General features: G+C 38.3%; 1 protein-coding gene across 1 annotated transcript in view; it reads left to right on the forward strand.

Moving 5' to 3' along the window:
- PTCHD4 (patched domain containing 4) overlaps positions 1-20,706 on the forward strand; it is a 185,485-nt gene that overhangs the window by 52,599 nt on the left and 112,180 nt on the right. The window contains exon 3 of the mRNA XM_036248867.1: positions 510-990. Coding sequence (XP_036104760.1) covers positions 510-990 — 481 coding nt within the window. The remainder of the gene's footprint in view (positions 1-509; positions 991-20,706) is intronic.

The raw sequence follows: 20,706 nt of genomic DNA on the forward strand, positions 1-20,706 counted from the left end.
TTGGTAATGCTTGTATGTATCTGTGTGTGTGTTGGTGTAGATGTATGTGTTAATCTTAGAAAGTTTAGCATACATTTATTAAATAAATGATCAGTTAAACTTTTTAAATGTGAACTCATGCCGTGCTTCACTTTTAGCTGAAACTGAATTGTAAAACTTGATCCCACATTACGAAGTTATAACAGGTTGTTACGGAAGGAAATGGTGGGAATGATGGTATGGATGAGATCAAAATAATATCTATGTCCATTTCCTATGCATGTGGCAAGACTTGTATAGCTTCATCATTCTCTTTGCATCTTTTCTATTCCTGATCACCTTGCATGGTATCCCATGTGGCTCCAAAAGGTTGAAAATAAAATCTTAACATGTCACTCCACCCACATCAGTTCCACAATTGCTCAAGCCTATCTCTGCCTTCCTTGTGCTCCTTCACCTAGAGTAAGAATCTGTTCTCTGGAACATGCATCTCTCTTGTAACTTAAGTCTCCTTTTTTTCTGTTTTCAAGGATGGGAGGAACAGTTTTATTGGACACCAACTGGGCGGGGTAGTGGAAGTGCCAAACAGCAAGGACCAACGGGTCAAGTCAGCCAGAGCCATTCAAATCACCTACTACCTCCAGACCTATGGCTCTGCCACCCAGGACCTCATAGGGGAGAAGTGGGAGAATGAGTTCTGTAAGCTGATGAGGAAGCTCCAGGAGGAGCACCAGGACCTCCAGCTCTACTCTTTAGCATCCTTTAGCCTCTGGAGAGACTTTCATAAGACCAGCATTCTGGCCAGGAGCAAGGTCCTGGTGAGCCTCGTGCTGATCTTGACCACAGCCACCCTCTCCAGCTCCATGAAGGACTGTTTGCGCAGCAAGCCCTTCCTGGGCCTCCTGGGGGTGCTCACAGTGTGCATCTCCATCATCACAGCAGCAGGGATCTTCTTCATCACTGATGGAAAGTACAACTCTACCCTGCTGGGAATCCCGTTCTTCGCCATGGGTAACTATCCATCCTTGTGGTAATCGGATTCTTACCTGTTTGGGGCAAGGTAGTACATTTCTTGAATTCTCAGGTGGAAATCTGTTTTAATCTTGCATTTGGTGTGTCTGTATAATTCTGTAAAATTTTACATGGGGTTGGTTGGCTTCACCTTATTGTGCCTTTCAGGAAATTATGGGCTGACCATTTTTCCATTTAGGTCAGGGAATTGAATGCTGTCAAAATATTTTTAAATTATACCACGTTGTAATTCTTTACTCAGCTTCTTCAAAAATTATAGGTCAGGGATTCTGGACTACAGATTTAAGGAGATTCAAAACCTTCAAGATTTTCAAACAAAATTTTATAGTTTGAATTTATGAGCATCCTCAAGTTGTTGGTGATAAAGAGTGAACATCACAGGATGGAAATTCTGAGAACCACTAATAGATTCTAATCTCAAATAACTTCTTTATCAAAATTTTTTAAGTCATTTCAAAGTTTTTGCTAAGAATATGCTCCATTCCCCGAACTCTATATAAACTGAAACCTTCCTATTACCACTTAAAAATGTGTTCATCTCTGGTAAAAAAAAAAAAATTAATGAGCATCTTCAGTCAAGATTATCCCTTCTTGCAAGTTTTCTCCCAGGCATAGGAAAATGGTCTAGAAAATAGAATATGAGTGTGTGCGTGTGTGCACATGCGTGTGTGTGTGTGTTTGCAAATGAGATGATCAAGTCTTAGAAGAAAAGTGAGTGATAGCTCAGCAAAAACACTGATGGAGCTTATCAGAAAAGAGCTGGTAATGGGGATAACTGTGGTACTGCACAAGAGTTCTGTCAGAGGCGATGTAATTCCCTACAGGTAGTGATTGGAGGATGAGCTGTAAAAATGGCCTGTAGGTGGGGGGAACTGACATGAGCAAGAGAGCGTCAGCAGTAAAGTAATTGCTTTTCACTCCCCAGGTTAAAATCAGCTCTAAATTACAGTTTTATTGTTAGAGGAAAAAAACACAGGAGTATGGTCACAAAGTCTTCTAGGTGACCCGGACCCTTTTGTTTTTACCTTAAAAAACATTTTTTAGAACAGTGCTGAAAAGTGGATTCATACTGTAGGTACTGAGACCAAAGTTCTTTATCTGAAAATCCAACTTCATTGTGGCTCTAAATTCATTGTGAACTGAATTAGTTCATCTCATTACTCCTCAGTTTCTTATTGTATAAAATGAGGATAACAATTGTATCATCTTCAAAGAATTGTTTTCTGAGTTTAATAAAATATTAAAAATATACCTAAACCTATATATAGCACATAGTAAACACCCAATAAGTATCGATACATTTTATTGGTTTAGCTGGTATGTTATAGTGGATTCAATGATGAATAGGAAATAGCTTTTGGCTTCAGAAAATTGAAAATATTTCTGGATTTTTGCATATCATCTTTAAATGCATGTTTATCTTTTTAATAAAATGTGTTTTTCTTTTTCTCAAAGAACTATACAAAAAAAAGTTTCACTAGTGACAAGGATGAGTCTAGATTTGAACCATTTACACTTGTTATGTTTTTTGAGCTCAGTCTCTTGATTTGAAATAATAATATATGATTTATTAGAATCATACACATGAACCACAAATGAAATGTGACTCGTTCTATATGATTTCGCTCATATGTGGGATATAAAACTGAAACTTACAGACATAGACAACAGTGTGGTAGTTACGAGATGGAAGCAGGTGAGGGGTAGTAAATGGTAAAGGGGGTCAAATATACGGTGACAGAAAATGATTTGACTCTGGTTGGTGAGCACACAATGCAATGGACAGATCATGCATCATAGAAATGTATGCTTGAAACTTATATGATCTTATTAAGCAATGTCACCCCAATAAATTTAATTTAAAAAAAAAAAAGAAACACAATTCATTCAAGATTGACAAATTAGATACCTTAGAGCAGTGGTTATCAACTTGTGGATTATGACGCCTTTGGGGGTCGAACCACCCTTTGATAGGGGTCGCCTAAGACCATTGGGAAACACATATTTCCGATGGTCTTAGGAACGGAGACACCGCTCCTCTATCTGTCTCCAGGCGGGTCCGCCCACATGCAGATACGCCCACATACAACATGAGGAACTGTATTAAAGGGTCACGGCATTAGAAAGGTTGAGAACCACTACCTTAGAGCCTACTAGGGCTTTTTCTAAAACTGATGGTAATCTAATGAGGCAATGGAAAGGTTCACCAGGAAAACTTTATATCACATTTTATATTTCATACAAATAAGGAGAAAACTTGTCCCTAGTGATATAGACTTGTAACATTGGCTCTACAAAATCAGTGTTGTTTCCATTCCTTTAAGAGATCACAAAAACACTGAAAGCCAAAACGAGGGGAAAGGCCAGACACACGCTTTCCACTCTCCCCTCGTTCAGTGATGTTTAACATCGTAAATCAACCCCGGCCAGTGTACGTGCAGAAGTTAGGAAGCCTGGTGAATGGCTCTTCTTCAGTATTCCTGCAATTCAAACCTTAAAATATTCTAAAAAAAAAACAAAACAAAAAAACTTCTGCTGTATTCTTAAACATAACAATAGACCTATAAATATATACTTATTTAAAATATTTGCGCTGTCAACGGGGAGTTTGCTTGGTTTGTTTGTAAAGTAAAGATACCAAGACTGACAACTAGTGAAATGAAAGAAATAATACTCTGTGGGCTTAGGAAATCTGAGTTTTCATCTCAGCTTTTCCACTATCTTCATATGTTTTATTGGGCAAGTTATGTGTTGTCTTTTGTCCCTTTGTCTGAGTTCTTCATATAGTAATTGAAAGATTTGGACTTTTCAGTCTGAAATTTCTAAGATCCTACAATACTATTTATTTCATTCTTCAATTTAGGTTATAATTTGATCATTCCTTTATAAAAACCACTTAAGGTATATATTATCCTCAAATCTCTAATTCCTTCTCCTTTGTTAACTGCTGGGGGGTGCATGCGTGTGTGTGTGTGTGTGTGTGTGTGTGTGTGTGTGTGTACAGAGCCTTAGACACACAAAGCTATGAGACACACAAAGCACATCTCAATGAAGGTAGTGAGGTGGAATGTGATGCTGAGCATCAATAAGTTGAGTTTTGCAGATATATATCTTCTGGTGGTACACACAGTATTGGTTAAACTAGTCCTTTAAAGAATTACAGTGAGCAAGGTGCCAAAACTTCAGAATCCAAAATCAGTTGGGTGTAAAGAAAAAAAAGTCCAACTTTTTTGGTAAACCTCTATTTCTGTTCCCATCCTCCTACAAGGATTTCTTTGAGACAGTGAACATTCACTCTATTATGCTCCAAGATTCCAACCACTCATCCTCATTAGAACTTATCCCTCTAGCTGGGTATGTCACATATGGTGTTCAGCTCTTATCTTTGACCACCCCACTTCCTTCTGGACTGCATTTGCTTGTTCTCTTTCGTTACCGTCCATCCACTTAATATCCTCAATGTCACTTCAGAGTTCATATAAACTGTCACTCTGTATCCGGCATTTTAAAAGCCTGTACCAATGCTTAAATTTTGTTTTTATAAGTAAATTTGTTTGTCTAACAGTATATTACAAACTTAGGTTTAGACAAGATGATTTTAGGCACATATATGTTCTCTAGAGAAATCCACACTTACAATAATTTTTTAAAACCACCTAAAATGGACCCATTTAACCCCAGTCTAATGTCCTTTCCCTAAACAAGCATAAACCAGTGAGAATGCTGCTAATTTAATTTATACCATTTGCCAGGATTTTTGTTATTTTAAATGCATTTTCTTAATGTGGATGTGTCTTCTCTTTCTGCCAAAGAGAAATGTGGGCTACTATTACACACAAACGCCAACCTGGCTCCTGCCGTGTCTTGGTCTTCTGTGGCTAGTTGCCAGGGACATTAGTAGCCTTGGTTCACTACCATTTTTGCTGCCCATCCTGAGTTTGTTTTATATTTCAGGAGTCTTACTTTAGTCAGTTGAATGTCTCTGGATGCATGTAGGTGACCCTGTTTTTTTCACATGAACTTGGAGTTTCTAGATATGACACTTTCATTCATCATCTATAATTGTGCTTCTTATTCATTTATTCATTAATGGATTCAAATATTTACTGAGCACCTACTACGTTCCAGGTATTTTGGGGTCTAGAGTAAAAGGTATCAAATAGAACTGATCAAGCTGTTGCCTGTATGTTTTACATTCTAGGCCTGCATAGGGGAGGCATCAGACAATAAGCAAATCTACATAATCTAGGTTAGAGTATTGATAAGTGATATAAAATATAAAAATAACACAGGATAATGGATAGAGAGCATAGGTGGTCAGAGAAAAGCTTTTCTAAAAGAATGAAATTGAAGCAAAGAGCTAAATGAAGAACAGACCATGAGGCAAACTCAGAAAAGTTTCCCTGAGAAAGCTATGCACACAAAGGCTTTGAGATGAGCCTTGTTTGGTGAAGTTAAAAAGAGCCCCAAAGAGAGTGTGGCTGGAGCACGGGGGGTAATTACCTGAGTATTGTGAGAAGGAATTAGGGAGATACTATAGGGCCAGGTCACGTAGGCCACTGACAACTTAGCACTTTAGATAGAAAGCTATCCGAAGCATTTGAGACAAGAGAGTGTGATCTGACTTATACTTTAAAGCATCTTTAAACCATACATTGTAGCTATTATGTTGTAGCATCTTCTGCTATAATATGGAAATTAATCTGTAAGAAAGCATGAAGGTTATAAGAAAATGGTATAAAAATTATTGCAAAATCTTCATGTGATATGATGCTGGCTTGAAATGGCATGGGAACAGTGGCAGTGGTTAAAAAGGATTAGGCTCAGGATATATATTTGAAAATAGAATGGACAGGATTGGCTGAAGGACTGGATATGCTGTGTTAGAAAAAGAAGAGTCAAGGATGACCCCAAGCTTTGAGGACTGAATAACTAATAGAAGCAATTGTGACTTACGGTCATAGGGAGATTGTGGGAGGAATAAATTGTGGGAAAAAAATATCAAGAGTTTAGTTTTGTATCTGCTAAGATAGAGATACCTATTAAGCATCCAGTGGGGAAATGGGGTTAGCTCTATAAGACAGTATAGAGATCAGGTTCAGAAGTAAACTCTGTAAGCTGAAGTTGAAAATAAAATTTTTGGATTCATCATGCCACAGCTGATCATGAAAGACATGGAATCTGATAAATGCCAATGGAAAATTGAAGTCTGAAATCTGGTCCTGGGCCCATTTCAATGCATAGAGATTGGGAAGGTAAGCATGATTCAGAAAAAGACACTGAGCATGATTGATCAGGCAGGGAGATAGCAGGAAAACCAAAAGAGAAGAGTGTCCCAGCAGCCAAGTAAAAAGATGTTTCATGAAGGGAACAAAGCATCAGTTGTTCCAAAAGCTGCTAAGAAACTGTGTCCAATGCGAAGTGAGAATTGGTTTTTTTATTTGTCAATTTGAAGGTCATTGGTGACTTTGACAAGATCTCCTTTGGGAGAGTGCTGAGATTAATTTCAAGAGGTTCATTGACACTTGGAGTCTAGCAAGTGAAGATGGTGAGTCAATATAATATTTTTCAAGGACTTTTGCAATGAAGGGAAATAGCAACGAGTGTCTGGTAACGGGAATGTGCAGCAAGGAAAGAAAGCCGCATAATGAAGCAGAGAGAAAGGAAATGGCAGAAACAGTAAACTGAGTAGGAGAGACGAGACTGGGTTCCACGCTCAAGTAGAGTCATTGGCTTTAAATAAGAGTATAGACAGCTCATCTACAGTTAAGAAAAGGGAATGCAAAATATATGGACAAATCCCAGATAGGCTGGTACATGTGGGGGTGGGAACATGTGGGAATTCTTTTCTGTGGCTTCAACTTTGTCAGTAAAATATGAAGCAAATCATCAACGGAGAATAAGTTTGAGGAAGGAGGTGTTGATTTAAAGAAAATGAAGGGAGTTTGAAAGAGTCACTTTGGAAAATTGGAGGATGAATTAAAGAAGAAAAATTAAGAGAATAATGAGGAAGCACTAAGGGTCTGTTGGAAGTCTATATACATGAATTAGAAAAAGAAATCAGCATGGTTGCTAAGTGCCATCCTTGCTCTGCCAAGCCTTGCAGTGTAGTTGCTTCAGGAGAGGAGTTGAGTAGACATTAAGGTGAATTTGATGAGGAAAATAAAATTCCAGAAAAAAGAGGAGGACGTATAGTGTATGTAGTGACTATAATAACAGATTATGAAAATAATAATGGTTAAGGTTAGCTGGACTGTGTTGCAATAACAAATAATGCCTCCAATTTAGTTAACTTAATACAACAAAGATTTATTTCTTGTTCATATTGGAGTTTGTTGTGGATCAGGAGGCTCTCTTTAGCACCTCTTTGTGAACAGAGTCAGGGATCCAAGATACTTTTATCTTGCGACTCTGTCTTCTGAGTTTGTGTTCGTAGTTCAAAAGGGAGAATAGCTAGAAGAATCACATCTAATTGTAACTGTACCCAAAGTGATACCGTTATTTCTCATCATATTCTATTGGCCAGAACTAGACAGATGGCCATCAGCTAACTGTAAGAATATGTAGAAAAGAAAATGAATTATTTTATGAGCATCAAGTGCCTTGTCCACATAAACTAAGCTAAACCATAAGGACAATGCGTTATTTCCTCCATTGTCATCACAGTAAAAAGCTGATTGGGTCAAAATATTCTCTGTGGGATCAGACAATTGTTTTAAATTGGAGGGTGTTCTGCACTATCTATTGCTGTTGTCAACATAAGAATCATTCACGCCTGTGAAGAATTTAAGTTTCTTTGAGCCAAACTGTCAACAAATGCTTAGAAGAAAAACCTCAAGGAATTGAGATTATGTTCAGAGAATGGCAGTTTTGTAGCTTAATTTATACATTATAATCAAAAGAGAAGATGTAAGTAGGTTACATGAAATCCACTGGTGATGGATTAGAAAGGCAGGAGAAAGCAAAGGGAGGAGGGATCTCTGGGACTGCATAAAAAGTAAAATAATAGACACATTCTTCCTTTACATAGGTGGGTAAAGGATAGTTAACAGTCAACAATTAACATGATATTGTTAATAATAACAATGAGGGAATTTGTAGTCTCTGCCCTGGTGCATAGATTGTGCCTTGAGGGATCTGGAAAAAAAAAAGATGAAGTTACCCCACATTCCAAAGGTATGTTATCTTAGGTGCAAACAAAGAAAAGGCAGTAGGATCAATTAAGGTGAAAATTGAGCCCAGATGGTATGGCTCAGTGGCTAAGCATCCACCCACGCACCAAGAGGTTGTTGGTTCAATTCCTGGTCAGGGAATGTGCCCAGGATGTGGGCCTGATCCCCAGTGGGGGCCATGCAGGAGGCTGCCAGTTGATGTTCTCTCTCATCGATGTTTCTCTCTTTCTCCCTTCCGCTCTCTCTAAAATCAATAAAGCAAAATAATAATAATAATAATAATAATAATTAATTAATTAATTAAAAGGTAAAAATTGACCTTTGTCAGTGAAGATGCCTGCCTAGGATACGACTGCCTGCCATAAACTGCTTTTAGTTAAAAAGTTTAAATTTCAGACCATCTTTTGTGGTTACTTTAGGTCTTTGAGTTTCCTGTTACGTTAGCCTTCCCTGAGTTTTGTTAGATCAGCATGTGGCCCCTTTTCGTCCACACTGTGAAACAAACGTCATGTGCCATCTCTCTCAGCCTGCCAGGGTCAGTACAATGCAATAAACTACAAACAGACACTGTTTGAAGTGAGAGGGAGCATCTCAAGGAAGCAAATTCTCCAGATCTCTGGATGTGGCCCAATTTATTTGCAAAGTGGTTCTCTAGGTTACATGTTGTTTTAGGTAATTATTTACATGAGATGGCATGTCTGCTGACCATACAGCCAAGCCCTGTCTCTTGCTTTTATCAGCAAAGAAATATCAAAGGAGATATTAAAAAAAAAAAAAAAAAAAAAAAAACATTCACTCCTGGGCTTTCTTACCCATTGCTCCTTTTGGTGTGGTTTTCCTACCCTTTGGCATACAAATCTAATCTATTCAATCAGTACAAACAGTGTGGCTTTCCTACCCTCCAGGTAAACCTTTTTTATCCACAGCAACCTTTAGTTCTTGGCGGGCCAGGTCAGGGGAAAGCATATCTCAAGGTTACATTTTATTCATCCACCAAATCCCCATTCCTACAATCAAGAAATTTAGTAGTGTAAAACAGCAACCATTCGTTCTGCTCATGCATTCTGTGTGTCAGTAATTTGGTAAGGTCACAGTGGTGTCAGCCCTCCCCACTTCTATAATGTCTGGAGCCTCAGGTGAGATAACTTAAATAGCTGAGAGTGACTTGAATGTTGGAGGGCTGGATTAATGGACTAGAGCCACCACCTCCAAGATGGTTTCTTTGTTCATATGGCTGGTACCATGTCTTGGATTTCTGATGGACAATCTCAGCCTGGACTGTTAAACACTGCATCTGAACATGACCTCTTCAGCATGGTGTTCTCAGGGTAGTTAGACTTCTTATATAGTGGCTTCAAGAAAAGTGTTTTTCAATATTTCAAATAGTAATTGGCTTAGGGTAGACATTCAATAAATTTAGTGGAATGAATAAATAAATGTTCTCATAGTGGTTTTCAAATGGGTTATGATCTATTAGAGAGTCCTTAAAACAATTTAATGTATTATGATCCACATTTATATTTTACTTAAAAAAAATAAAAAGGAATAGGACAATCAGAAGGTGTTGCAGTAGTATGGTACTACTGTGTCAAACTTTTGTTTCAGTTCAACATTATGTATGTAATAATAGATGATGACGTAAGATGTATTTCCTAATGTGTGCCACAGTAAAAATTTTTAGAAAAATTACTCTAGAAATCTTCTTTGGACTAATATTTTAAGCAGATTATGCAGATAAGTGGAGATTTACTGATGGGGAGAACTCATTAAAAGCTTAGGTAGCAACTCCTCTTGGTTCTGCTGGAGGCGATATCTCAATTTAGGAAAGAGCAGGGTAGCCAGAGACTTAAGGTGTTACTTTTTGAGCACTTCTATTTCTCCAGCCATAAACCAGCACTGGGTTTTTAGCACATAATGGGCTCTCCAGATCTTGATGGTTGGCTGAAGTTCATTAATGATCATGTTATGGTATAGGAAATGTTCCTCAATAAATTGGTCTTCCACAGGGCCTAAAATAACCCCATTTCTGGAACAGAAATGGCCTCATTATGACATCAATAATGTTCCATTGGGGCTGTTACTCAGCCACATTAATTGCAGCCACCTTGCTTTTGGTGCTATAGTTATTTCCTTTGACGATAAAGTTACTTATTTTGGTGGTAAAGTTATTTTCTTTGGAAAAGTGTCCTCCAATAATGTGAAAATCCCTATGCTTAGATTCTTGGTGTCAAGAGTTGGAGCCCAGTTCAGTTTCTTCCTCTTGATCACTCTGTAATTTCTTCTGTCTGGGTCTCCCATGTTTTTTGTTGCATAAGATGAGGATGTTGGACTGCTTGTTTTTTAAGATCTCTTCCATCTTTACTCTTAAATCACTTAGACTCTATGTCACCTCATCAAGATTTTTCACTCACTGGGGGCTGGAATGGGTCTACTTGGCATCCTTTCCAGTGTCTAGTCTAAAATGTGTATAGTATGCATTTTGTAAAACATTGACCTTCTGATGTCTTTGTGACTGTTAAAGTTCTTAGAGCAAGAAAAGTTTAAACTTTTGGTTATTTTTAGACTGAATATCTTAATGTCCCTATTTTTTTAAATGTTATTCTGTAGTTTTAATTTTCTTATATTGATCTGTTCTTCTATTGTACATGTGAAATAGACCTCCTGAATCAGACATTTGAAATTAGTTAAGACATTGTCTCACTGGTGTTCATAGACTTTGAAAGAGGTGGGAAGGAGAAGATCTTGGCATAACAAGTAAAAAGTCAAATTTTATTTCAAGCATTTGAGGTAGAATTGAATATTATGTACTTTTATTGTATAGCACTGCACTGTCCAACATTAGTGGTGCTTATATCCTGACTCCTTAAGATTCTGCATTTTCTTTGGAATCCACCTCCATTTTTTGCACTTTTTACTGCTAATGAGCTTCCTCCAGTGGTAGTTGAAGTTTAGGAATAAGGAAGAGAACTGTTATATAATACAATGTTACTCAGAGTGAGAGGCATATGGACCCATTTTGGTGATCTTTTTTATCTCAGGAGTAGCTGATATACAAGTTTAGACTTTTAAAATGGAAAGACTTATAAATAAGGCATATACTACCTAATGTGTTCTGCTCTTGCTTTTTACCTCTTAAATCAAATATTGAATCAGGCTTCAATATTTAAGCAGACAGGGAAATGAGAAAGACTTCAATTTATCCAGCACATGGAGAACAATTAATGTCATGTACTACAACCTCTCCAGCTAAGACTTCTTCAAATACATGCAATCTTAACTATCCTCATTAATTGAAGTTGACTTGACTGTCATGTCAAAACATTCCAAGAACAAATATCGATGCAGGAGAGTTGTAGTTGCCAAGTAGAATGGGATTTTCTGCAGTACTCCATCAAGGTGAACAGTGCATCATGGTACATGCTCCAATGTAAACTCTTGAGACTTGAAGGGTGAAAAAGCACCAAGGGTGAAAAAACAAAGTCCCATCTAGGTAAAAATTATTTTAAAAATGGAGACTTATTTCTTAGATTCAATTCTTTTTCAAGACGGTGTTTTATACCCAGATATATAATAGATAGAAAAATTTACAGAGAAACATGAGATAAATCCGATGATGATTTGAAGATCATAGAGGCCAGCCTTAAGCTGATTCCCACCTGCTTCCCTGGAACACTGTGGTTTGTGTACCGTATGCATGAAATAACTGTATGTCACAATTGTATGTCCAGACCACAGCAGAACTTTATTACTCAAGCCTTGGCTTAAGCACTTAATATAAAGAAGGTGCTGTTATTTTTTCTACTGCTTCCCCACATTGACTTGGCCTAAATTGGAATAAGAATATATTCTGGGGAACCCAGCTAGTGTGGCTCAGTGGATTGACTGTGGTCCCGTGGACTGAGAGGTCCTGCTTCCATTCCTACACATGCCCGGATTGTAGGCTTGATCCCCAGTAGCAGGCGTGCAGGAGGCAGGCAATCGATGTTTCCTCTCACATTGATGTTTCTCTCTCTCCCTTCCTTTCTCTCTAAAAAAATCAATAAAAACATATTTAGATACAAAAAATATCCTGGTCAGTGATATTTCCAGTGATTGTTTCCATTTTAAATGTACACATCTTAAGATAAGTATTATATTTAATAATATAAAACAGTAAAATATTATTAGTTAAGAATATTTACTAATGATATTTGAAATGACAAATAAAAATCATGGTATAACCATAATGGTCAATGATATAAAACAAATAATGAAGGAAATGAAATAATTTTCTCAGAAAGAATTAGGTATAAGATTAAGTTGAACTACTTTTTACTAAAAAAAAAAGGAGGGGTGGGAATAGGTTAGATGATTCATTTCATTGAGTAAGTATAAGCCAATCAAAATTACACACAGAAAAGAGAGACTGATGAAAGGTGCCTAACTTGTAGATTTAGGGTGAGACTGTGATGAACATAATGAGGATTCATCATAAAACTTAACAATAAATTGACCAATTCACTCTATAATTCTACCACCCTCACCCTCTTATCCTTTGTCATGGTCAAGCACCTTGGCAACTTTATATATTTAACTGTGTTGGCACAATGTTTCATGAATAGTAAGTACTCAGTAATTATTTCTTGAATAAATGACTAGGTCAGAGCAAAGATAAAGGTTAATTTTTTAGAAATGAATAAACATTTCTATGTGAAATTGTGTGTGTTCTTTAAAACATTTTTATTTTATTTTATTAATTTTATTAATTAATTTTTGTTACAGATGTTTCTCTTTTTTCCCCCACTGATTCCCCCCTCCTCCTCCCTCCCTGCCCTTTCCCCAGTTTGTTGTCCATGTCCACTGTTCATACATACATGCATATAAATTCTGTGGTTTATCTCTCCCCCACCACCCCCTCTTCTGGGGATTGTCAGTCTGTACCCCACTTCCATGTTTCTGGGACTACCCCATTCCTCAGACTGTTATGTTCATTATAATCCACAAATAAGTGAGATCATATGAAACTTGTCTTTCTCTATTTGGCTTGTTTCATTTAGGATGATACTTTCCAGGTCCCTCCATGTAGTCTCAAAGGATAAGAGATCTTTCTTTCTTACAGCTGTGTAGTACACCATTGTGTATATGTACCACAGCTTTCTTATCCATTCGTCTACTGGTGGACACTTGGGCTATTTCCAGATCTTAGCTATTGTAAATAGTGCTGCTATAAACATAGGGGTACATATATTCTTTCTGATTGGTGTTTCAGGCTTCTTAGGGTATATTCCTAGAAGTGGAATCACTGGGTCAAATGGAAGTTCAATTTTTAATTTTTTGAGGTAACACCCTATTGTTTTCCATAGTGGCTGCACCAGTCTGCATTCCCACCAGCAGTGTACTAGAGTCCCCTTTTCTCCACACCCTCACCAACACTTGTTTTTTGATGATTTGTTGATGGTGGCCATTCTGACAGGTGTGAGGTGATACCTCATTGTTGTTTTAATTTGCATCTCTCTGATGATTAGTGATGATGAACATTTCTTCATATGTTTCTTAGCCATTTGTAGGTCCTGTTTGGAGAGGTGTCTACTTAGTTCCTCTGCCTATTTTTTAATTGGGTTCTTTGTCTTCCTTTTGTGGAGTTGTATGAGCACTCTATATGTATTGGAAATTAACTCCTTATCTGATATATCATTGGCAATTATGCTCTGCCATACAGTGGGTAGCCTTTTCGTTTTGATGATTGTATCTCTCGCTGTGCAGAAGCTTTTGAGTTTGATGTAGTCCCATGTGTTCATTTTCTCCTTTGTTTCTATTGCCTTAGGTGATGTGTCAGTGAAAATTCTGCTGCATATGATGTCTGAAACTTTGTTGCCTACAGTTTCTTCTAGGATTTTTATGGATTCATGAGTCACATATAAGTCTTTTATCCATTTTGAGTTTATTCTTGTGTAGGGTGTAACTTGATGGTCTAGTTTCATTTTTCTGCAAGTAGCTGTCCAATTGTCCCAGGACCATTTATTAAAGAGGCTGTCCTCACTCCACTGTATGCTCTTGCCAACTTTGTCAAATATTAATTGAGCATATTGCCTTGGGTCCATTTCTGCGTTCTCTATTCTGTTGCACTGGTCTATATGCCTGTTCCTGTGCCAGTACCAGGCTGTTTTGATTACAGTGGCTTTGTAGTATAACCTGAAATCTGGTAATGTGATCCCTCCAACTTTGTTCTTCCTTTTCAAGATTGTTGTGGATATTCGAGGCCTTTTTTGGTTTCGTATGAACTTTTGAAGTACTTGATCTAATTCTGTGAAGTATGCCATTGGTACTTTGATGGGGATTGCATTGAATCTATAGATTGCTTAGGGTAATATGGACATTTTAATGATGTTGCTTCTCCCAATCCATGAACAAGATATGTGCTTCCACTTTTTTATATCTTCCTCTATTTCTTTTTTCAATAACCTGTAGTTTTCAGCGAATAGGTCCTTTATTTTGTTGGTTAAGTTTATTCATAGGTATCTTAATTTTTTTGCTGCAATGGTAAATGGGATTGTTTTCTTCATTTCTCATTCTGTGAGTTCATTATTGGTCTATAAGAATGCCATCGATTTCTTGACAATTTTGTATCCTGCTACTTTGCCAAATTCATTTATTAAGTCTAGTAAACTTTTGATGGAGTCTTTGGGGTTTTCTATGTATAGTATCATGTCATCTGCAAATAATGACAATTTCACTTCCTCCTTTCCAATTTGGATCCCTTTTATTTTTTCTTCCTCTCTGATTGCTGTGGCTAAGACTTCCAGTACTATGTTAAATAGGAGTGGCAAAAGTGGGCATTCTTGCCTTGTTCCTGTTCTTAAGGGAAATGCTTTTAGTTTTTGCCCATTGAGTATGATGTTGGCTGTAGGTCTTTCATATATGGCCTTTATTATGTCCAGATATGATCCTTCTATTCCCACACTGCTGAGCGTTTTTATCAGAAATGGATGCTGGATTTTGTCGAAGGCTTTTTCAGCATCTATTGATATGATCATGTGGTTTTTATTCTTCATTTTATTTATGTGGTGTGTCACATTTATGGATTTGTGAATATTGTACCAGCCTTGCATCCCTGGGATGAATCCCACATGGTCATGGTGGATAATTTTTTTGTGTATTGCTGGATCCGATTTGCTAGTATTTTGTTCATGATTTTGGCATCTATGTTCATCAGGGATATTGGCCTGTAGTTTTCTTTCTTTGTTGTGTCTTTTTCTGGTTTTGGAATTAGAATTATGCTGGCTTTATAAAATGAGTTTGGAAGTCTTCCTTCTTCTTGATTTTTTGAAATAATTTGAGGAGAATGGGTATTAGTTCTTCTTTGAATGTTTGGTAAAACTCCCCCGTGAAGCCATCCGAGACTGGGCTTTTGTTTGCTAGGAGAGTCTTGATTGCATCTTCAATTTCTTCTGCTGTTGTTGGTATGTTCAAGTTTTCTATCTCTTCCTGATCCAGTTTTTGGAGACTATGTGTTTCTAGAAATTTGTCCGTTTCTCTTAGATTGTCGAATTTGTTGCCATATAATTGTTCATAGTAGTTGTTAACGATCTTTTGTACTTCTGGGGTATCAGTTGTTACCTCTCCTCTATCATTTCTGATTTTGTGTATTTGGGTTCTCTCTCTTTGTTTCTTGTTGAATCTAGCTAAGGGTACATCAATCTTGTTTATCTTTTCGAAAAACCAGCTCTTTGTTTCTTTGATCCTTTCAATTGTTTTTTTTTTTTGGTCTCTATGTCATTTATTTCTGCCCTGATCTTTACTATTTCCTTCCTTCTACTTGCTCTGGTGTTTTCATTTTGTTTGCTCTCTAGTTCATTAAGTTGTGAGGTTAGATAATCTATTAGAGATTTTTGTTGTTTTTTTGAGGTAGGCCTGTAGTGCTATGAACTTCCCTCTCAGAACTGCTTTCGCTGCATCTCATAGATTTTGTGTTGTTGTGTCTTCATTTTCATTGGTTTTCAGGAATTTTTTGATTTCTTCCTTCATCTCCTCAGTGTCCCATTCATTGTTTAATAACATGCTATTTAACTTTCATGTGTTCAAATGTCTTTGTATGTTCTTCTTGCAATTGATTTCCAGTTTCATGCCATTATGATCTGAGAAGATGCTTGATATGATTTCAGTCTTCTTGAACTTGTATAGACTTAGTTTGTGCCCTAACATGTGGTCTATCTTTGAGAATGTCCCATGTGCACTTGAGAAGAATGTGAATTCTGTAGTTTTGGGGTGTAATTCTCTGTAGATATCTATTAAATCCATTTGGTCTAGTGCTTCATTTAGAGTCTCTATTTCCTTGCTAATTTTTTGTCTAGAGGATCTATCCAGTGATGTCAGCGGGGTGTTGACATCCCCTGCTATGATTGTATTGCTATCAATTTCTCCTTTGAAGTCCTCCAGAAGATTTTTAATATATTTTGGTGCTTCTATATTGGGTGCATATATGTTTATCAAGGTTATATCTTCCTGTTGGATACATCCTTTCAATATTATGTAGTGGCCTTCTTTGTCTCTAGCTACGGCCTTCATTTTGAAATCTATTTTATCAGATATGAGTATTGCTACCCCAGCTTTTTTTTCCTTTCTGTTTGCTTGGAAGATTTTTTTCCATCCCTTTACTTTCAATCTATGTGAGTCTTTTGTTGTGAGGTGGGTCTCTTGTAAACAAATATAGATGAGTATGCTTTCTTATCCAATCAGCTACTCTGTGTCTTTTTATGGGAGCATTCAATTCATTTACATTTAAGGTGATTATTGATATGTACTTATTTATTGCCATTTTTGTTTAGTGTGGTTCTATTTTTTTCCCCATTTATCCTGCTAATTACAGCAGTCCTTTTAACATTTCTTGCAGTGCTGGTTTGGTGCTAATGTATTCCCGTAGCTTTCTTTTGTCTGGGAAGCTCTTTATTTGACCTTCTATTTTGAATGATAGCCTTGCTGGGTAGAGTAGTCTTGGATTCAGATCCTTGTTTTTCATGAAGTTGATTACTTCATGCCATTCCCTTCTGGCCTGTAGTGTTTCTTGTGAGAAGTCAGCTGAGAGCTTATGGGGTTTCTTTTGTAGGTAAACTGTTGCTTACCTCTTGCTTCTTTTAGGATTCTCTTTGTCTTTAATTTTTGGCATTTTGATTACTATGTGTCTTGGTGTGGGCCTATTTGGGTTCTTCTTACTTGGGGCTCTCTGTAGTTTTTGAACTTGAATGCCTTCCTCCTTCACCAAATTAGGGAAGTTTTTGTCACTGTTTCTTTGAATATATAACCCTTGCTCAATTTCTTCTTCTTCAGGGATTCCTATGATGTGAATGTTATTACGTTTCCAGTTGTCCCACAGTTCTCTTATGCTGTCTTCCTGTTTTTTAATATTTTTTTTTCCTTTTGGTTTTCTGATTGGTTAATTTTTTCTACCCTGTCTTCTAATTCACTGATCCGGTTCTCAGCTTCCCCTACTCTGTTTTTTAGACCTTCCAATGTGTTTTTCATTTCTGATATGTCATTCTTCATTTCTTCTTGGTGGTTTTTAATTTCAACTGCTTGATTTTCAACATTTCTATGTCTTTACTCATGGTGCTCATGTCCTTACACATGCTGTTGAGCTTCCTCAACATCTTGGCTCTAAATTCTAGTTCTGTTAACTTGCTTAACTGCACCTCATTTATCTCATCTTCGGTAGAGGTCTCTTGTTCTTTCATTTGGCTTTTGTTTCTGTTTTTCACCATTTTGGCTATCACGGTGGGCTTGGGAGTCTGCCAAATTTTCCCTGTGGGTGCTGGAGTTCTGCTGTTTGTGGCTCCCTCTCCTGGGTTTGGATGAGCCAGGGAGGACCCACTTTAAATACCACTGTCAAGTCCTAGCTTTTCTGGTTAGTGTTGCTAGCCCAGGGAATGGTAGTTATCCTCTAGCTTTTTTTGCCTGGAGGCTATTAGTAGAGGTCACCTGAAGAACCTTGGTTTCTGAGTTGCCTGAAAAACCCCTTCAGGTGCCCAGTGTAAGAGGATTTCTTGAGGGTGGGGCAACTGCTGGTTGTTAATGGGCCTCAATTAGCATTTCAATGGCCACCAGGTTGGGTTGAATCTTTGAGGGAGGGGCTTCCGCCTCTCCCCAGGGGCCTGGGAAGGAGTAAGATATCCACAGTCCTGTGTGGCTGCACTCAGCAAAAGCTCTGAGCACCCTCCGAAACCCGAGTGTTCCTACACAGTTCTAGTCCAGTCTGCCTTCCCTCTCCCGGAGCCCAAGGTGAGTGGCTGCTACCAATTTAGCCTCTGTCTAGACTCTGTGTTGTACAGCTGCCTGGGACTTTTAACCCAAGGGTGCTGCTTCCAGCCAAGGGCGGCCTCGGCTGTGGCACCATCGGAGGGTGTCTCACTCAGCAGAAGCCACAGGACTAAGCCGCGGTAGTGGGACACTGCCAAGATGGCAGCAGCTTCTAGCAGAGTCCCCTGGTCCCAGCCAGTCCGTGCGGCACCAGCCGAGAGCTTAGCCCGCAGCAGAATTCGCAGGACTCAGCCGGAGTTGCAGCTGAGGGGGCAGCAGCTTCCTGCTGAGTCTCCTGGTCCCAGCGGTTTCCGCTGGTCCCAGCCCAGGCTGTTGCAGACTGTGGGCTCCTGGCCCCCTCTCACGTCCTCACTAGCCTACCAGGATTGAGTCGGTGTCCCTGATTATATGGTCCTCCAAGGTGTCTTTCGGTTGCCCCTTTCTGACGATTTGTCTGTATTTTCATTGTAAATCCTGTTTGGTCCTGGGAGATGGTCTGTATAGCTCCATTCACTCCGCCGCCATTTTTTTGTCCTTTGAAACATTTTTAGAACAAAAGCTTTTGAACCAAGACCTTGGAAGTGATCATGTAATGAGGGGGTTTTGGATTTCCAAATATGAGAGTTTAATCTAAACACTGAATCTTTTGTTTGAGCCTTCATACAAGTTAAAAGTACTCCCATGCCCATTTTATCATGAAACTGGCTTCCTTGTTTATCTAGAAGTAAGGAGGGCAGCTGTTTCTGTTAAATAAGGAAATAACATCACCAGACATAATAAAGGCATTCCAGAGGTCCAGGGACCCGAGGGTTCGAAACCCATTGAGGGTTCTTGACTTTGCACAGGAAAGAATTCAAATGCCAACCATCATAGAGAGTAAAGCGAAAGTGAGTTTATTAGTGAAACAGCAAAACAGAGAGCTACTCCACAGACAGCAGCCCCACCCAGCTTTGTAGAATTTGCTTCCTTTGGGTTTATTTAATCAGGAGATAGGGTGTGCAATAAGGGGGAGGAATATTCAGGATCTTCCTGGGCAAGTGGTAGAGATTTCTCAGAGGAGTCCACTAGCCATCTTGTGTCCTTACATGGACTTTCCGTTCCCCATTATGGTGGCTCCAGGTGTGTTGTTTAGCATGCTCGTGTATTACAGTGAGCATATAATAAGGCTAGCAGTTGCCAGTAGGTGAAATTAGATTCCATGTTGGATCAAACTGATCTCTGTTAGTTTTAAGCCATAAATCCAGTGAGGGGTGGTCTTACTTTCTTGTTCAGGGTTTCTGTAGCTTTGTTTGATTGCAGCTGTATCACCACATGCCTTATCTCTATTTTCAAGCCTCCATAGCGCCAATGTAGAAATCTGTATTACTCAATTTTTCCTCTCAGGTTCCTTGATTCAGTTAACTGTTCTCAAACTGAGCCCAGCACTCCTTGGGATGTGCTGGGGAACTATGAGCTTTGGGGAAAAATTGAAGCAGCAGAACCCCTAGCTGTTCCTTCCTGCTTCTTACCATGCACATCACATTCGTGTTTTTACATGACAATTTTTATAAAGATTTAGTTTGCGGAAAAATTCCTGAAGATTAAAAAAAAATGTTTGAGACCTGCTGGTTCTCTACCATTCTGTAGCACCTCCTTCTTAATATAATGGAAGTTAAAAACTAAACTTGGGATAAACGAAGTTTACTTTATAGCCTGGGTAGTTATGCTTGTTTCAACTGTTACATCCACATACTTCTGTCATCATTTTAGTGAAGTGTTTCTAGAGGTGTGATTTCCACTTAGGACCTTAAGTGTCTTTGTAGACAAGCCAACCTATTTTTAAGATGCAGAAAATCTAAAGGGATGGAGGCAATGAGATTGCATGTTTGGCAGGGGAAACAACAAGGCTGCCAAGAGACTGCAAAGGGTAGAATTATTTATAATTTTACTGTATTCCAGGTTAGAACATCTGTCTTACAGGTCAGGGAATTGTATTGTAAAGGCACAGTGGTAAAACTAGATTCTCAATGGAAAAACCCCATTAATTAAGTTGACAAGAGGTAATACGTTAGTCAAAAATCTCTGTTCTGGTAACCTTTTCAAAAAGTGGTTTACATATATCCCCTAACTAGTCTTCCTCTCTTTTTCTTTTCTGGAGAGAGAGAGAGAGAGAGAGAGAGAGAGAGAGAGAGAGAGAGATTAATTGGTTGCATCCCACATGACCTGGGTTGGGGATTGAACCTACAACCCAGGTACATGCCCTTGACTGGAATAA

The sequence above is a fragment of the Molossus molossus genome, unplaced genomic scaffold (genome assembly GCF_014108415.1).
Source record: "Molossus molossus isolate mMolMol1 unplaced genomic scaffold, mMolMol1.p scaffold_m16_p_8, whole genome shotgun sequence".
NCBI lineage: Eukaryota > Metazoa > Chordata > Mammalia > Chiroptera > Molossidae > Molossus > Molossus molossus.